This window comes from Petaurus breviceps, unplaced genomic scaffold, assembly GCF_028583685.1.
Source record: "Petaurus breviceps papuanus isolate PSGF00001 unplaced genomic scaffold, PetGlider_PUasm1.0 90825, whole genome shotgun sequence".
Lineage (NCBI taxonomy): Eukaryota > Metazoa > Chordata > Mammalia > Diprotodontia > Petauridae > Petaurus > Petaurus breviceps.
Window position 1 is genome coordinate 18,470,402 of NW_027187353.1, and position 19,331 is coordinate 18,489,732.

The 19,331-nt window shown below is 44.8% G+C and overlaps 1 protein-coding gene across 1 annotated transcript in view; it reads left to right on the forward strand.

Annotated features, from left to right (window-relative positions):
- The first annotated feature begins 4,514 nt into the window (after window positions 1-4,514).
- RCN2 (reticulocalbin 2) overlaps window positions 4,515-19,331 on the forward strand; it is a 17,973-nt gene continuing 3,156 nt past the window's right edge. Inside the window, exons 1-4 of the mRNA XM_069071424.1 lie at window positions 4,515-4,852; window positions 6,525-6,630; window positions 8,428-8,624; window positions 17,128-17,241. Coding sequence (XP_068927525.1) covers window positions 4,691-4,852; window positions 6,525-6,630; window positions 8,428-8,624; window positions 17,128-17,241 — 579 coding nt within the window. The 5' untranslated portion in view covers window positions 4,515-4,690. The remainder of the gene's footprint in view (window positions 4,853-6,524; window positions 6,631-8,427; window positions 8,625-17,127; window positions 17,242-19,331) is intronic.

The window sequence follows — 19,331 nt, forward strand, 5'->3', positions numbered from 1 at the left end:
TTATTTTACTCGACCTTTTAGCAACCTTGTGAGGTAGGCACTAGATACATGTTTTATTTTAATTATGTACTGCAAAATATATGCTACGGTTATATATTACATTACATATATATATATATATATATATATATATAATAAAGTAAATCTCGAAAATATTTTACAGATGAGGGAACTGAGGCTCCAAGAGAGTAAATGACTTGGCCAGGGTCACACAGCTAGTAAGTGCCTGATGTAGGATTTGAACTTGGGGTTTCCTGACTACAAACTAATGTGCTATCTACGATGCTATACTTCTCTCAGTAAATATATAAGTAAATGGACCTAGTAGCCATTTTTCATTGTCTTGACCTCTTGCCTCTGCAATCACATGGGCTCCTATGCCCACATATGCCTTGTGAAATCTTTCTCTTCCTTAAAGCTGTCATCCCCACCATGTTACCCCAGCTCAAAGTAATCTGTTCTTTCCTGAGCTTTTTATAGCACTTTGTTGGGACTTTTCGTAACCCTTGCTTTATTCTACCTTGCATCATACTTATTCCCCTTTAATATTGTAAGATCCTTTGGGCAAGGACTATTTTTGAACACAGTAGGTGCTCAATAAATGTTGGTTTGAATAGAAATGTAACTGTGCCAGGCGTCTGGGAGATATCAGTGGATAATTTTGCTTACCCTAGAACAATAGGTCTCAAAGCATGGTTTGGAGACTCTTGCAGCTTCTCAAGAGCCTTTTACCTTTCAGGAGGTCTTCAGGGTCAACATTATTTTCATAATAACACTAAGATATTTCCATTTATAATACAGTAAATATCAGTAGACATAATTTATACAGACAAAAGCTTGGAGGGGAAGGTCCTCAATAATTCTGATGAGCACAAGGAGGTTCTGAGGCCAGGAAGTTTGGTCACTTAGTCTCCAACACAATCTCTTTTTGTGCTGATTACTTAAAAGACTCAGAGCTAAATACATTTCATATCCCCCAGGCAAAGTTACAATGGTTCTTTGATTCCTGTAGGCAAAGTTTTTGCTGGGCACTGTATTTCATTCTGTTGAGATCAAAGGGTTGACCCAGATGGTCCCTAAGTTCCTCTCAGTTCCAAACTCTTTGGTCTTTCCTAGGTAGTTACTGTGCCTTCCTTGTTTGTCTGTGGTCCTGACATGTGGTTTCATCATAATTCCTCCTGTGGAAACTCCCTGAAATTACAGACACAGGTTAGCAATTGGCCTGTAATTTATGAGCTTATAAAACCATCCCTGTTTGCTGATCATATGGTGTACTTGAAAATTCCTAGGGAATCAGTAAAGATATTAATTGGTAAAATTAATACCTTCAGCAAAGTTGGAGGCCACAAAATAAATCCTCAAAAATAACCAGCATTCCTATGTAATATTAACAAGACAAGGCACATTAAGAGAAAGGGAAATTCCATTTCAAATAACTACAAAAATATGCATTAAATTATTGGGATCAAATTTCTAAAAAACACAAAAGACGTATAGATGCAATTACAAAGTGCTTCCCAAAGAAACAAAGAACATCTTAAATAGCTGGAGGAATAGTCAATGCTCACGGCTATACTGTGCAAATATAATAAAAATGGCAATGCTACCAAAATTAATTTATGCTTTTAATGCTATGCCAAGCAAATTACCAAGGGCATATTTTATAAAACTTGATAAAAATAAAAGCAAAATTCATTTGGAAAAACAAAAGAGCTACATTATCAAGGGGAATGATGAAAATAAGTAAGAAAGAAGAAGGAATAGCACTTGAGACCTCAAAGGATATTACAAAGCAGCAGTCATCAAAACCATCTGGTATTGGTTAAAAAAATAGAGAAATGGAACAGACTAGACAAAGGAGATTAAAAAACAACAGAACTCTATAATAATCCAGTGTCTGACAAAGCAGAAAACAAATTACCTAGGGGAATTTGATTATACACACACATACATACATACGTATGCATACACACACATAGACATACATATACACATACACACATACGTGTACAACTTGGGATATCTGATGAAAACTGCTGGGAAAAATGGAAATCAGTTTGGCCGAAATTAGGCTTAGAGAATATCTTATATACCACACTCCACGATATGTTCTAGATGAATACACAACAGTAATATTCATTATCAGACATTGAAGAAAATTAGAAGAGAAACATCATATACCTCTCATAGCAACTGGTAGGAGAGGTCTTCTTAACCAAATAAGAGACAGAGGCAGTTTCAAAAGATTATTTTATCTTTACAATTTTATTGAAAAACTTCTGCATAGACAAAGTTATTATTATTTTTTTTTTTGCTTTTTGGAGGGGCAGTTGGCGTTAAGTGACTTGCCCAAGGTCACACGACTAGTTTTTATGTTAAGTGTCTGAGTGTTTGAACTCAGGTCCTCCTGATTGCTGGGCCAGTGCTCTATTCACAGGGCCTTGTAGCTGCCCCCTGCATGGACAAAATTAATGCACCTAGGATAAGAAGGGAGTAGCTGAATGAGAAAAATGTTTTTGTATCAGATTTCTCTGATAAAGATTGGTATCCAAGATATATAAACAATAAATATATGTAGCTAATAGCCATTCTCCAATAGATAAGTAATCAAAAGATATAAACAAACAGTTCTCAAAAGAATTAAAAGTATTCACAACTACGTGAAAGAATGCTTCAAATGTAAACTAAAACAACTATGACACTTCCTCATACTCCCTAAATGGGCAAAAATGACAATAGTCAATGTTGGAGGGGTTTTAAGCTTTCAGGTACATTAAGACACTGTTGGCAAATCTATGAAATGGTACAATCCTTTTGGAAAGTAATTTGGAATTATGCAAATGAAGTGAATAAAATGTCAATACTTCCCAACTAGAGACTGGTTACCTCAAGGAAACCACTGATAAGAAGAAAATGCCTATACACACCAAAATATTTATAGCAGCACTTTTTAAGATAGCAAAGAATTGTAAACAAAAGTGGATGCCCATCCATCAGGGGATGACTAAATTAATCGTGGTACATGAATGTAAGGGAATATTACTGCATTGTAAGAATTGATGTGAGTGATGAAAACAGAAGCATGCAAACACCTTCATGAACTGATGCAGACTGAAGTAAACAATCAAGAAAACAATGGAAAAGCAGAAGCACATACACAAAGTCAAAAGTAAATGTCACAAAATCATAAAGATCCAACAAAATTCAAGGAGAGCTAGGAGAGGACACCTCTCACCCGTAATGGCATTGCATGCTTTGGGTCTTTTAAAAGGCTCTGTTGTGCTGATTTTAATTGTTTTTTGGCTTTAAAAAATATCTTTTTAAATATGAGATGACTCTCTGGGAAGAGGAGAGAAAGGGACACTGAGGGAAACCAAGATGATGTAAAAAAACAAACCCAGGACATTAACAAAAACCTATTTTTAAAAAATTCACCATTTTAGACTTGCCTCCGGCCGGCATCCCTTTGCTCATCCATAAAAATGGCAACAGTTACACAGTCCCAGGAATGTATTTTGTAAACTTTAAACCGTCATAAATGTGAGCTACTCGGATCACTGTTACTGTTCTAGGGCTGTGGGAGGCAGTGAGTCTGGCCCCAGCCCTGGGTTCAAGTGCTGTTTCTGACACACGCTGGCCATCATACGCCCCTAGGGGAGCTGAGGGGTTCCACAAGCGCCCCCAGACCAGCATAACAGGGGCAGTGTTAACATGTGGGTGTCCAGGGGCCCCGTTACAACGGGGGGGCCGACACCCCCACTCCGGGCACCTCTTTAGGACTGAGAGCTGCACTGGTGGAGGGAGTTGCCTCACCTGGGAGCTCCCGCCCAATCCCATCCCACGTTCTAGAGACACGAAGACCAAAGCTGAAGGGTGGGTGAGGGGGAAAGGACAGCACAGGTAGGAAGGGCCTACTCTAAATACCGTCTTCCCAGAGCCTCAGGTGAGAGCCTGGGGTCCCAGGATGCTGAGCGGTCTGGCCCCCTACACCGCCCCGTGCCTCAGTTTCCCCATCTGTCCAGTAGGATCTCCAGGGTCCCTTGTTGCTCTAGCGCCCCAGGGGCTTGTGGGAAGACAGGGTCGGCATTTCTAGGGAGGTCGGCCCACCCTCCGGGAAGGAGAGGTGGCTGTCCTCTCCTGCAGCCTACGTCTCCCCAACCCCGGGCTCCAAGAGCTCCGCCTTCTCCTCCTCCTTTCCTCCGCCCCAAAGAGCGTCCAATCAGCGTTTTGATCCTGCCCCGGCTGCAGCCGTAGTCCAATCAGTGTCTTGACCCAGCCTCCAGCCTCAGGTCGGCCGCCCAATCAGCTGTATGTCTGGACCCAATCGGAGCTAGACCCGGCCCCTCGCTCCCATCTTCACAGACACAGACCAATCAGAGGTTTGGTCCCTCCTCTCTCCTCGCATTCTGCAGATGCAGTCCAATCAACGGCTAGATGAGCCCTCCTCTCCGTGTCATCCCAAGCCTCGGACCAATCAGCGATCGGTTCGGTCCCTCCTCTCCATCCTCGACTCTGAGGCGCCTTGGAAGCGCGGAGGCAGCGGCGGCGCGAGCCGAAGGCGAGTGAAGGAGAGTTGGAGAAGGCGGCGGCGGCCGAGGGGCAGAAGGCGCGGGTCCGGCGGGGCTTCTTCCCGGGCCTCAAGGCCTCGCGTCTCCCGGGGAGCCTCCGCTGTGCGCGGGCGGCGGGCGCGATGCGGCGGAGGCCGGGCCCGGGGCAGCAGCTGCTGCTGTTGGGGCTGCTTCTGGGGGCGGGCGCGGCGGCGGCGCGGGGAGCGGGGGAGCCCGACGACCCTCACTACCCGCAGGGCGAGCACCGCGCAGACTACGACCGCGAGGCGCTGCTGGGCGGCCAGGTGAGAGGGCCGGGGGCGGGGCGGGTGGTGCCGGCGGCCCCTCCCCTCCCCCTCCCACCGAGCGCCCCTCCCCCCGGGGGTCCTCTCGGGCGCCCTCCCTCCACAACCCCCCGCCTCGGTTCTCCCTTTAGCTTCGTCTGCGCCTCCGATGGCTCCGGTCATCCCTAGAGGGCTCTGCTGCCACGTGCGGGGGGGATGCGGGGGGTAGGGGCGGCAGTAGCAGGCCTTGGCCCCTAGGACCTCGTGGGACACTCCCAGCAGCCAGGGGTGCAGGGCTGGTACCCTCGTTTTACACGAGGGGAAACTGAGGCAGGCGCCGGGTCGCACAGCTAACGACGGTCTGAGGCAGGACTCGAACTCGAGTCTCTCCCTCCGCAACCCTAGCAGTAGGAGGAAGGAGGCAGCCCCCCCTGGCGGTGGTGCCCTTTCTAAGGATGGAGACCCCCTTGGAGGGAGGCCGAGGGGTCCCTGCCCCTGCTGGCAGTGAGTGAGTGAAAGAAGCGACCCCAGACCCACAGTCTCCCTCCTGCATCCGGTGGGAGTGCCCCTTGGGGCCACCCCAGAGCTCTGAGTTCCCGGGGTCCCCCTGCGTTTCCACCCGGCCCCCCTCCCCCGCCAGAGCAGAGCGTCCCCAGGCCCTCCCCCGCTCCGGTTCTGCATCCTGGGTCCACCTCCAGATGAAGCCCCTGGTCCTAAGGCCGAAGTCCACCTGGGCGGGGTCTGCGCAGGGAGCAGAGGTGGGCTCTTGCCTCTGAAAACCACAAATTAACAGTATCCACTTTGCGCTTTGACTTCGCTAAATGTCAGTTTAATGTGGATTGCTTAGGGCACCTGTGCCATAATCCCAAGGCTAGTTTCTATGGATAAGGAATTGAGCCTCCCTGAAGCCCAGAGAGGAGACACAGGTGTCTGAGGGCCTGGCTTCCTTTGACTCCTCGAGGCCTGGCCTCTGCCTCTTCTTCGGGGGTGGGGCTGGGCTGGGCTCGGGGGGAGACACAGACCCCTGAGAACCTGCTCTCCAGGAACTCCCTGGTGACCAGTTTTCTGTTGTTTTTGGCCTGGATCCCAGGCCAGAGGTTACTGTCCTTCTGAAGCCTCATGGCACTTGTATGCCCTTGGTATGTCTTCACACTTGTTTGCATTTTGTTTATCTCTCAGGGGTTTGTAGTCAGAGCACCTGGTCTAAGTCCTAACCCTGCTGTGTGTGACCTTAGAGATAGTGCTTGAACCTCAGTTTACTCAATAGTAAAATGAGAAGTTAGACTAAATTACCTCTTAAGGTTCATCCCAGCTCTAAAACTCATGATCCTATGCTAAGGGCTTCCCTCAAAAACCTTGTGGAGTGGTAAATACAAGTATTATTATCTCCATTTTAAAGCTTAGGGAACTTGATGTGGAAAATGAGCTTGCCTATGGTGATGTTAAGTTTCAAGGCCATGCTTTGAACCTGGCTTCTGTGAAGAGGACACGTCATGCTGATCATGTATGTGACCCTCCTCTTAAGCTCATCACACTTGTCCCCACACCTTGGCTGGTGAAACCAGCAGGCAGTGGCAGGCTACTTCTGAGACTTACACATGGTACTTTGGAAAGTTCATGTCCGAATTTTAATCTCGCCAAAAATAATCTCTGACTTGTTTTCATTCATTCTTTTGTCTCTTTCTTCCCAAAGGCAGAAGCAGATGAATATGAAAAACTCAGTCCAGAAGAGCAGCAGAAAAGACTGAAGGCAATCATTAAGAAAATTGATGTGGACTCTGATGGTTTCCTTACTGAAAGTAAGGATCCTTTGTTACTCCTCACTAACTAAAGAAATCACTTCCTATGAGAAATGTCACCAAAAATATTCAGAGTGAATGTCTATCGAACATAGATTATTAGCTTTCCCGAGGATATAGAGTATTGTGTGAGAGAAAGATAGGGGAATGTGTTTTATGACTGAAAAATGAGGCATAGGGTAACAGATTGGAGTAAATGCTTGGTCCCATGACTCACTTATGGAAGTATGTGTGCTAAACATGTAGTTTGGTCATCATGTAGAATGCAAGTGTACTTTATAACTTAAAAAACTCACTCATCTGACTGTAAGAATGATAATAATGGCACTTTTCATTGTCAGAAATGCGCTTTGTGTGTAAAGTGTTTCATTTCATTGTAAATGTACTAGAGAAGAAAGGAGAAGAATTTTATTTGGAATTATGTCCCAGTTGCGTTATTTGTCATTTGTTTCACATGAGACCATTTGATTGCCCATGGAATTCTCGGCATTGTTGTAGGTGTTCTCATTAAAATCAGATGTCCAAATTGGTCAGAGCAATAGTTCTGGTGCACTCCTGTGAACTCTTTGTGTAAATCCCAATATCTTTGTGCAGTCAGTGACTTTAGAGAGAGGCAAACCAGCTTTTACTCTCATTTCACAGATGAAGATATGGAGACTGGCCAGGTTCGAGGACATGTTCAGTGCAGCTTGTTAGTGGCAGAGCTGTCAGTCAGTCCATCAGTCTGGGAGTGCCTCAGGTCTCCTCATCCCTTCCTTGTCCTCTGTAACGACTACTCCTCTTGAGAGAAGGGCTTGAAAAAGGATTTCTCTACATTAAGAGCTTGAAGATGCCCCCTTCCACCCGGTGTCCATCATAGAAGTCCTTTGTGGCACTGTGCCCAGGATCTCTGCATGTCTTTGGGGGTGTCGGGGTTGTGCCCATCCCTCTTGTATTCTCTTGTGTTTTGGAAAGCTCCGGTTCAGTCATCCTCTCCCACAATGACCAGTCTTCAAAGATGGTCTAAAAGTAACGGCATGACTGTTTTTCCTCTGGGTCTTCATATGTCATTGCAGCTGGCTCACATTGGATTTCATTGATCCTATTAGAGTGGCCGCTCAGAGTTAATATGTCAGGCATGTTGTACAGGATCAGCCCTGACCTTCCCTAGTTTCTCTTCGGTAAACTTTGCTGCAGTAAAGAACAGAGTCAGCTCTAATTGGACATGCTTCCTCCTTACAGGGCTCCCTTTGTCCCTGTCAGTCATCACTGCAGGCTCAGTTTGGGGAGAGTGCGTGTCTTTTTGTTCTTTTGGCTACGCAGGAATTGTTGGCTACGTTTGGCTGTTTGGATGATTTTGGGGAATCATGCTTAATCAGTGTAATCCTAAACTGTTTGTCTCACCCCCCTTCACCCTTTACCACATCCACGGATGGCTCTGTCTTGATCTCCTGCCCTTTTTTGATACTTTTGCCTGTTGAGGGGAGAAAAGAAACAACTCATCTGTTAACCAAAGATCGATTTTCTCTCATTGTTTTAAGGGAATAATTTAGATGCAACTTCGTGCCCATGAAAATACAGATTCTCTGGCCTTCTACTTGAGCGAAGTCATGTTGTGTGTCACAGCTTTTTTCTCAGACTGAAGTTGAAAAGTCTTTGAAATGTATTTATTTCAGGAGCTTTTTGAATTTGTTTCTATTTCATGACAGCAATGCGGGGCTGGGTTACCGTAGTTGACCATTCCTTTTCATCTACAAAGGTCCTTGGAACATTCAGAATTAAAATAACACATTCTCTCGGTTCTGGTGAATTCCCCAGATGAGCTCAGCAACTGGATTCAGTTGTCCTTTAAACACTACGCCATGCAGGAGGCCAAGCAGCAGTTTGTCGAGTATGACAAAAACCACGATGGTGTGGTGACTTGGGGCGAGTACAATATTCAGATGTATGACCGCGTGATCGACTTTGATGAGAACACTGTTCTGGATGATGCTGAAGAGGAGTCTTTTAGGCAGGTGAGTGTTCAGTGCTCTGATGGTATCAGGGCCCTCTCCCCCTGTGCCTGAAGGGCCCCAGCTGGCTGGTCCCAGGTCATTTCCTGGATGGCTGTGCTTTGTTGCGCTTCACTGACCTCTTTGAAAGTCAGACTTCCTTGTCAGGATTCCTTGTATTATTACCCAGTTGGATCATGTGGCAGACACTGACCTCCTGTATTCTAAGCTCTTCTCTTTATTTTTATGAATACTGTTTTTGTTAGCATTCATAAAACAGCAAATGAAAATAGTTCCTGAAGAGGCTGTGATGACTAACTACTCTTTTGAAGATATATTAAAATCCAGAAAAAAGGAACTTTGACTTGTTGACTTGTTTTCTAAATTCAGATACTTGGTTCTCATTATTTAAAGCAGTTATTTGTACTTAATTATAATACAGTTTTTGTTGTCCCTTAGAGACTCCCTCCACCTCCAGGCACAGTTTACAATGTATGCTTTTTACCTGGCAGTCCTGGGAAATTCAGCAAAAGGGCTTTACTTTAGTGCTCAGTGATTTAAAAATACTGCATGTGTTTTTACTTGGCAGGGTTCAAAACCACTGTGTCACAAAGATCACTTTTCACAATTCTTTTTTTAAGATGACATTTTAAAATAAAAAAAGGAAGCCCACTATTGTATTTACAGTATTGTATATTTTAAGAGTATTAGTCATATAGAAGACTTTCCCAAAAAAGGGAGGCTTTTTTCTTACATTCTTATTCTTCATCTTAGTCAGCTTTTGTGACGAGCTTTATTATAATACTTATTTAAATGCAGAAAACGATATTTTTAAAGGGTTTATTTTAGTTCTCTTAGGATCTCAAACCATCGAAATCAGCTTGAGGCTCTTTCGGGGTCATGTGTGCTGGTGACTGGCTGGGGTTGAGGGAGGGGCTCAGGCAGGTCCATGCACCTCTCAGGTCCCCCAAAGAGCACAGCCTCTTCCTTGTGTAAGTGCTCTAGATGGACAAAGCTGGTCAGAAGAGAAAAAGGGTGTGTCTGCTGTTGGTGTGTCTCCCCAGTCCTTTGGGGTTGACAGCCCTGTTCTGCCCCTCCTGAAGGAGCAGCTGCTGTCCAGCTAGGAAGTCTAGCAGGGCTCCTTTCTGTGACACTCTGCTCTTCACTCAGAGCTCTCCTCACAGTCAGCCTGTGGACTGGGAGGGGACAGTGTTACCCCCCAGTTATCTTCATCTACACTGAAGTCAGGACCTCATTGTTCTGACTCTTCTGCCTCAGTTGCAGAGCTGATCAGAGCCTCACCGTGGGCAGGCAAGTTAGAAATAATGTCATCCAGAGCAGAGGCTCAGAAGGGAAGGGACTTGCCCAAGGTCACACATCAAGTCTGTTTCAGAGCTAACACAAGCCTGCCCAGTTTTCTACCTGTATTCTATCACACGGTCTGCCTCCTGATACGTGTGTTATGACTCTTCTGTGTAGTTTCTGTGGTAATCACTTTTTCCTTAGTGAAGAGACGTTAGTCAATAATAGGTTAAATTCAGTATTTTTGTTGGTAATTTCACTTTCATCAAAAACAGTATATTTTTTTTAGCAAAGTAGAGAGGCATATCAGATTTAGAGTAAGTAACATGTTACTCGGTTCATAAGATAAAATTTAGTTTTTTGAGCTATTTTGCTTTACATAGGTCAAAAACATTTGGTTGTTACAAAAATTGGCCATTTGTCTGCTGTCATAGCAGTCGGCTGTCACAGTGAGATCTCACATTTCTGTAGCTTTTTGGACAACGCTGATGGCTTTCCTTTGTTATGTCGGTAATAGAAGCATCGTCCTCATTGTGCACATAAGGACATTGAGGCTGAGGTTGACGAAGGGCCTTTTCTGGAGGATTCTGGGGCTCTAGCTCTGGCCTGTTCTCAGTTGGAAGGAGCAGGGAGGCTCTCGGCTCCACCCTGCGCTGGCCCAGTGTCCTCTAGGAGACGTCATGGTGTCCACCTGAAAGCCTCCAGCAGGGGAGACCAAGGCAGGCCACCCCGTGTTCAGAGAGCCCTGATCACGAGGGGTTTGTCTTGATGCTGAATGTGGTCCAACTTCTGCCCCGTGAGGCCATTGTAAGTGTATATGCAGGTGTCCCGAGGGCAGGAATAGAAATGGGGTCCAGTGCTTCCAGCAGAGACTTTATTTAAAATTACGTGACACGTGCTTTTAGGTTAACACTTCTGAATCCTGAACTAGATAGCTTAATGTGAAAGTTCTTGTTTTTTACATTGGAAAAGCTGGAGGTGACTCTTTGTAAGAAGATTCTTTTCGACCAGGAGTGTAGTGTCTGACTCTCATGTCAAACCTTCATCTGCTGTCAGGCTTGCTCATCTCGGGGGCCTGCTATGTCCTCTCATTAAAACAGTAAATGCAAATCACTTTCTATTAATCACTAGGAGATTTTGCCAAGGGCAGATGGGGAAAGAAGCTGAAACTGATTGTGTTAATGAGCCTTAGGATCCATCTGAGTTGTTCTGTCCATTGCCTGCCGTCCTCACCCTTATGAATAAAGCATTGACATCGGTAAAACTCTAGCCTTTTCCAAAAATAGGGCATCTTAGTCATCTCTGCCCTAATGGTGCTACCCCAGGCCTGTGAGGGCTCTTTTCATTAGAAGAACGTCCACCTCTCTGTCTAGTCTGAACTTCTCTGTTCTGGCATTCTGTGCTGTGGTGGTTTACGAGACAGGATCCCTGGGGCAGGAAGGTCAGATAAAAATCCAGAACCAACATCATTTCAAAGTAACAGGTTTATTAAGTACATAGAGCATTTTGGAATTTTAAAATTAGGAATGTTAGGAAAAATAACTGCATAAAGAGGTTGTGAGAAATACCTTCTTGATTTTGAAGAAGAAACAGCTAGCATTGTACATAGAGCCCTTTGCAGGCTGCAGAGTGCTCTGTCTGGCCTCTCATTTGATCCTCACAATGACCACCTTGTGAGGCAGGTGCTCATATACCCATTCTACAGCCGAGGACACAGACTTGGCCTCTTCTGAGTGACCTGCCCGAGGTCACGTCCCTCATCGGTTTCTGAGGCAGGACTTGCTTGGGTCTTCCTGTGCACTGGCTGGGACTCTGCCTCACTGCCCACATGCTGTGAGGTATGCTCATACCTGCTGCAAAGGTCGATGTATTCCTAAAAAGTGGTTGGTGTTTGTCTCTTGCCTATCCTTGTAATGACAGTCTTTGAGGCCTCATTTTTCTGGGTATTCTCACTGTGTAATGACTCTCCCTACTGAGAAATACAGAAGATGGATCATGATGGGCTGACAGAGGTAGTAACAAGGTTCCTCCATGAGCATCATGTTAGTGGGAGCCCCAGAAGGGCCCATCAGAGCCCGCCCTGCCCAGTGAGGAGGCTGGGGCCTAGAGGGACAGAGTGCTCGGTCCTTTCAGTCTCATGTCCTCCCCATGACCTGGTGCTACCTCTTTGCCACCCCCACCCCCCCAGCCTCCACTTTAGCATATCGTTATTCCTAGTTGGTTCCTATATGACCTGAATCAGGCAGTCAGCTCCTGGGAAGGCTCACTTATATACAATGCCCAGCACCTGGTAAGTGCTTCTTGATGAGGAAGCCACAGGTCATCACTGACATTTCTGCTGCCCTTACCCTGTGTCAGGCTCTGTGCCAAGTACTTCACAAATACCTCATTTCAGCCTCACCACAATTCTGGGAGGTAGGTGCTATTATTATCCCTATTTTACAGGTAAGGAAATGGAGGCAAACAAAGTTAAATGACTTGTCCACGGTCACACAGCTAGTCATGTTTGAGGCTGAATTTAAATTTGGGTCTTCTGACTCCAAGCCCATCACTTTGTCCACTGTGCTGCCTAGTTGTTGACTGGCTGGTTGCCCTCAGAATGTCTAGTCCAGTCCATGCCTGAACAAGAGGCTGCTGCCTCAGTCACGCCCTAGCAAGGTCACTAACTGGTGACCCACTGCCTCCAGAGGCAGCTCTTCTCACTTTGGGAAAGCCCTCATTGTACTTGCATACATATTGATCTGCAGTTGGCTGGGCCCAAGCAGGACAAGTCTGATCTTCCATGGGCCATCCCTTCAGAGCAGAACGCTGCTCTTCTTCGGGCTCTACCTACTCCATATTCTTTGACTTCTCATCATTTGGTGGGATCTCTAAACCCCTGGACCTCTGGAGATCTCCTCTTAAGAATATTTCTTTCCTCTTCTTGGTGTGCATCTCAGTCCCCCAAAACCTTAAGAGTTGCGTGGACCCTCCCCAATCTGGTAAGGCAGGATTTTTGTTCCCTTCTGCCAGGAATTTTAATCCTAAATTAAAATCAAATGCAAAAATCATCTGCAAATGAGTGATATGAACATGAAAGCAAAAGCGGTCTGTGCTATCTGCTTTTTTTATAATGCATCTTGAAAAAAACCAGTTGTTAAAGGAAAGTTAAAAGTTTCATAACCCCAAATAAAACAGTATTGACAGGCAAGGATGATTGCCTGGGTAAATTTCAGATATCTCATTCATTGATTTTTGCTTTTTAATAGCTTGTCAGGTAGAAGGGAATTGTTGACAGGTGTAAGAGTAATGACCTTTTATTATGAGGTCCTGTGAAATGCCTGAAATAGCAATTCTTAGTTTATTGTGTGAAGAACTGCTCTGCTCAGCATTTCTAAGAAGGGGAATTAAAGTTTGGGGTCTCATCTGGTGAAAGCTCCCGGGACCCAGCTTCACCTCTTTCAAGTTACAACCTGGCCTAGGCCTCTTCCTCATTGGAGGAGCCATGACTTGTCCTAGTACTAAAGATTATTTCTTTTTCTTCATGTCACATCTTTTGTCTGCCAAAAGGTGGCAGCTTTGTTCTTTGCAGGCTCCCATCATAGTGTAAAAATAGCATTGACACTTTAATTGTTTGGTGCATATTGGTACTGAAATGGACTTTCAGAGCATCATTTTTTGTCCTGGTTTTTTTTCTGTTCTACCCTGAGCCCCTTACAACCTCTCAAACACATAGGAGGAACAAAGGCTTTAAGATTGTCATATTTATTAACATTTCTTTTTAAAAGTTTTTTCTGTTTCCGAGGTAGTCCCCCAAATCATTACCTGTAGTTGATTTCTGTCTCTCACAAGCCAGTTTTACTCTCTCGTGCAGTTTTGAATGCTTTAGAAAATGTTTGTGTTTAGTTTCTTTTTTAAAAAGCCTGACAGTAACTGACAAATGTGAACCAGAAAACTTTATTTTCCTGAAACTTCAGCTTGTGGAGAAAGATCCTTTCTTTGATAGATAAAACTTGCCAAATAATGCCCTTAGCTGGAACACGGGTCTTTTGCTTGGGAATTGAAGGGTCCTTTCATAAGGAAATCCAAGCAGTCGGCCTTTTCAATGGTGACTTGTTCTTTTTGACCTTGTCTGGCTCAGCAGAGCCCCCGGAATTCTTGCTTGTAGGCATTTTTCCATGTTTGTGCTCAGTGTGAGATGCACAAGACTGACAGGTGTCTTAAGGAATAAAGATTGAAGTCAAGAACTGTCAGCTAAAAACCAGCACTTGAAAACAAACTTTTTCCTCTTCATTTTGGCCGGATGATTGGCTCACTGTCGTGTGTGTGTGAAGCTTTGAAAGGCATGTTCCTTATCGGAAAAGTTAATGACCCCGGGGAACACTAGAGCTTGGGTGAAGGGCTACCGAGAGGGCACCAGGACAGTTCTTTTAATCAGGCAAACATGCTAGGAGCTACTGAGGAAGGGTTCAGAGGGACACTTAACAATGGATAGCTAGTTAAAGCAATTTATGCCCTCATTCAACAGACATCGATTGAAACCGATAAGAGTCTCATTGGTACCAGGAGATGCTGTAGAGTGCTGGGCCTGAAGTCAGGAAGACCTGAGTTCAAATTCTGCCTCAGACACTCACTAGCTGTGTGTCTGCCTGTTTCCCTATCTGGAAAATGGGGTGGGTCATAGTAGTGCTTTCCTTTCAGGGTTGTTGTGGGGATTGAATGAGATAATATTTTTGTAAAGTTCTTTGAAAACCTTAAAATGCTATATAAATGATAACTATTATTATTTCTGTTGTACCACAACACAGGTAACAATTGTAAATCATGTTAACATAATTAAGTTAGATTTGTAAAACAAAGTACTAAATGAAGGAGATGGAACTGGTTGCAGTGGTGTGGGTAATGTAATAATTCAGTTGGCAATTGGGAGGGAGGAATGATACAGACAAAGGCATGGAGGTGGGGAAGCCCAGGTGACAGATGGGTGTGATGAGAGTAGGCATGAAGAGTATTGGCTTTCTGGGGATGACATTAGTGTGTAGGCTAGAAACATGCTCCCTTTCCAGAGGTAAGCTGCCCTTCTTTCTTAAGAGAGAAGCAGGGGTTGGGGTGGCTAGGTGGTGCAGTGAGTAGAGCACCAGCCCTGGAGTCAAGAGGACCTGAGTTTGGATCTGGCCTCAGACACTTAACAAAAAACTAGCCGTATGACCTTGGGCAAGTCACTTAACCCCAGTTGCCCTCCAAAAAGCAAAAAATTAAAAGAAGCAGGGGCGTAGTAGAAAGAGCGCCTGAATGTGGATGTCAAACACCTGGGTTCCCATGATAACTGAAGTGACTTGGACACATTGCTGACTCCTCTGAGCCTCAGTTGCCTCATCTGTCACCAAGACCTGAAATGATCTGGTACAGATGACTGCTTTCGACCTGGGATCTGGGAACCTTACAGAACTACATGGAAGCTTTGTTTTCTAACCTCTTGCGGGTTTAGACGATCTCTAAGCTCTCTGTACCTGCCCCCCCCCCCCAGTGTGGCTGTTGAGGGGCGGAGCAGTGGGAATGGGAAGAGGACGACGCACAGTGATGCAGAAGAGCCCCTTTTTGTTAGGGATTAAGGAAGGACTAGCCACTCTGGAGCTGTGTCCAGAGGGCTGTAAAACTGCCTGCCCTTTGACTCAGCAGTGCCACCCCAGCGAGGTCAAAGAAAAAGAACACCTGTATCTATGAAAATATTTAGAGCAGCTCTCTTGTGGTGGCAGAGAATTGGAAGTTGGGGATACCCATCAATTGGGGAATGGCTGAAGAAGCTGGCATATGCTTGTGATAGAATACTATTCTATTTTAAGAGCAGATGACTTCAGAAAAACCTAGAGAGACTAATATGAACTGATGCAAAGCGAAGTGAGCGGAACCAGAGCATTGCACACAGCAGCATCCGTATTAGATGGTAGTCAGCTGTGAGGGACTTAGCCGTTCTCATCAATACAGTGATAAAAGACAGTTCAGAAAGACCTAGAAAGATGCCAGAGCTGATGGAGCCTGAATGCAGATAAAGCACGCTTGTTATCCACACTTGTCTTGTTCTTTTTCTTTCTTTCTTTTGGTCTGTGTTCTCTTTTGCAACATGGCTAATATGGAAATATGTTTTGCATGAGTGCGCATGTATAATCTGTATCAAAGGGCTTGCCTTCCCAAGCAGGGGGAAAGGAAGGAGGGAAATTTGGAACTCAAAAATCATAGAGAAGAATGTCAAAGATTGTTTTTAAATCTCATTGAGAAAAAAAATAAAAACATTCTTTAAAAACAAAGTAAGGAACTTTGATAATAAGAGTTTTGCACACCAGGACACACTTGGCGTGGACCACCATTTGGGAAGCTGGAGATAATGAAGCTCCTAGTTGGCAGAGGGGGGAGGTTTTAATTGAATAGCTGCTGAAGGACCAGAAGGACCTAATTCACAGGTGATCCACTCATGATGGAGCATGGGGTCTAATGGTGCTATTATAGCAAGCAACAAAGAACTTGGATTTAAATCCCCGGTTACCATGGATGAATTTGCCACTAGCATATTATTCAGTTAAACCTGGACAGCAGGGCAGCTAGGTGTCACTGGGCCAGGGGTCAGGGAGCCCTGAGTTCATATCCAGATTCAGACACCTGCTAGGTGTGAGAAAGTCATTTCACTCTGTTTGCTTCAGTTTCCTCATCTGTAAAGTAAGCTGGAGAAGGAAATGGCAAATCTCTCTAGCATCTCAAGAAAACCGCAAATAGGGTCAGGAGGAGTCAGACATGATTGAACCACCACCACCCACCCTTTCGGACTCCCTAGGAAGTCAGCCTTATCGATCTTAGACATTTGTACTAATAACCTAAAATGAACAAGGAAAGGGGAAAGATGATCTGGGACCTTACTCTTGTAACACTGTTGATGTGGGTGACAATCCCAGATGACTCAGGAAGGCTCCAGGGTGGGCTCCCTAATGACTCATTCTCTGACCTGGGACAAGGCATTTAACGTCTTCGTTACTTTGAGAAACATCTGGCAAATAAGTTACCTTTTATCTGTGAAATGGTAAATGATACAATTTGTGTGAACATGTTTTGAAAGTATGACATGCTTGTGCAAATTTAAGTTATTTTCATGGTAATTTTATGACTTTTTTACTGTCTAATTTTGGTAAGTAAAAGACATATGTGAACTCTGAGGTATTTAACCAGACCTTTAGAAATTCTCTCTTTATTTTTGAAGCTTCATTTAAAGGACAAGAAGCAGTTTGAAAAAGCAAATCAGGATGAAGTTCCTGGTCTGAGCCTTGTCGAATTTATTGCTTTTGAGCATCCTGAAGAGGTTGATTACATGACGGTAAGGAAGAAACATTTTCACACTATTCTTTGTGAAGAATGATAGAATCTTATAACCTGTATCAGATAGAGCTACATAAATTCTGTAACTGCTTTTAGCTTTTAAATGTAGAAGCCATTCAGGGAGTGAATATTTAGAGAATTTGAAGGCACAGAAAAATTTTCACTCCTCTGGACTTCTCTTCTTTCCTCTGGCCTCCCCTAAGTACTCAGATTCTCCATTTCCCCCCTGTTTTTCATTGCTTAGAGCCTTCACATTTTTAAATATATCAGATATTTTATGATAAACTTGATGTATTTTTGTGTTTCTAACCAAAAAATAATTATCAGGTTTGTGGAGGCATTTAACAATTTGTTTTTAAATTCCTTAAAAAAATTTACATTTCTGCTCCATTGCATGAAAAACAAAGAAAACATTTTCTGCCCCCAAACTTTGGGAAATTTTAGCATCCCCTAGACTTTGGAGGAACCTTTCCTTTTCTATCACAGCATGTTTCTGTAGCTGCCTCGTGTCCTACTGACTTAGGGAGGTGATTCCATTCTTTGTACAAGAAGATGGTGCTGCTCAGCTCCCCTCAGTCCATGCTCCGACGTACCTTGAGTTGGGGGAAATCACTGGTTGGTATAAGGGATGGAATCAGATACATGTTTGATGTTCTTGGCCTCATGAACACAACTCTAATTACTTTAGCCAACTAGTTAGTCACAGATCTGCTGGTCTGGAAAGCATCCAGGCTGCCTTCTGCAGCTGTCTGTTAGTTACCTCCATTTGGGTATTGGAAGTTTAATAGGTACACTGCATCTTATTCGAATTTTTGACTACTTTTTTAAAAACCAGCTCTTCATCTCAATTTCCCCTGACTGTTCATGTTAACACCATTCTCCTTGGTTTCATAATCCATTCTATCCAGGCTTTTAGGAGAGACTATTCAACTTCCCCCCCCCCCCTTTTTTTTTTTGCTTTTTGGAGGGGGAAAGGCAGGGCAATTGGGGTTAAGTGACTTGCCCAAGGTCATGTCATGTGGTTGGTAAGTGTTAAGTGCCACCTAGCCACCCGAACTTGCCCTTTCTTACATGGTTCTTTGTTCCCTCCCTATGGTACCATCACCCCTGGGGTACCCTGATCTAGGGCCTCCTCAGATTCAGTCAGCCAGCATGCATTTGTGAAGCACTTTTCTGTGCGTCAGGCATTATGCTAAGTGCTAGGGCTCAGACAGGTTTCCTGCCCTTAAGGGCTTTCAGTCATCACTCTTCAGCTTCCTAGCTAGCTGACCTCTCAGTTTTCAGTCTCTTTCTGCTGGAACTGGAAGGACTGGGCATGTTAAGTGATGCAGGTTCGTATTTTAAAGGCATTTTAAAATTCCAGGCCTTCTAGTGTTAGAAGTACCTGGAGAAGGGAAAACAAGCAGAAGGGAGGGAGAAGCATTCCTGTAATCGGCGGGCATATTCTTCCATTTTGCCCATTACCAGGTTCAGTTCACATGACACTGAGTATGTGCCGAGCATTGCATGATCTCTAGCCTCTGGAGAAGACTTAGGGCTTTAGGTGGGAGGAGCCAGTCCTAATGCAGGCAGAGGGCAGATTTATAAATATGATGGAGTGAGAAAGAGGATCAGGAAGGATGGAGAAGTCATTAGTGGCAGCACTGAACCCAAGATTTTCCAGGCTTAAGGTGAAACAGGACTAGTAGCTGATGATGTGGCCTGAATGAAGAAGTGCTGGAGGAGGGCACGGTAAAACAGCAGGGTTCTATGTGGTAGGGGCATGGAGAGGGCAGAGGATAGAAGAAACAGCTGAGTTCTGCTGAAATCACGTGGGAAAGTGAGAGGGGTTTTCTGTGATGTCACGTTATTGTATGAGCTGCTTAGTTAAGGTTTCATTGTACTTGTTTCTTTATTTCTTAATAGATTTGCTGTAGTACTGAAGGGGCCCGAATGATTGCTTCTCCCCCCCCCCCCCCCCCCCCCCCCCCTCCCCCCCCCGCGGCGGGGAGGCGTCCGTGTGTGTTTTTTTTTTTTTTTTTTTCTGGGGGAAGCGACCGGCGCTTTTTGTTTGTGTTGCACCTTTTCTCATCCGGGGGGCGGCCCGCC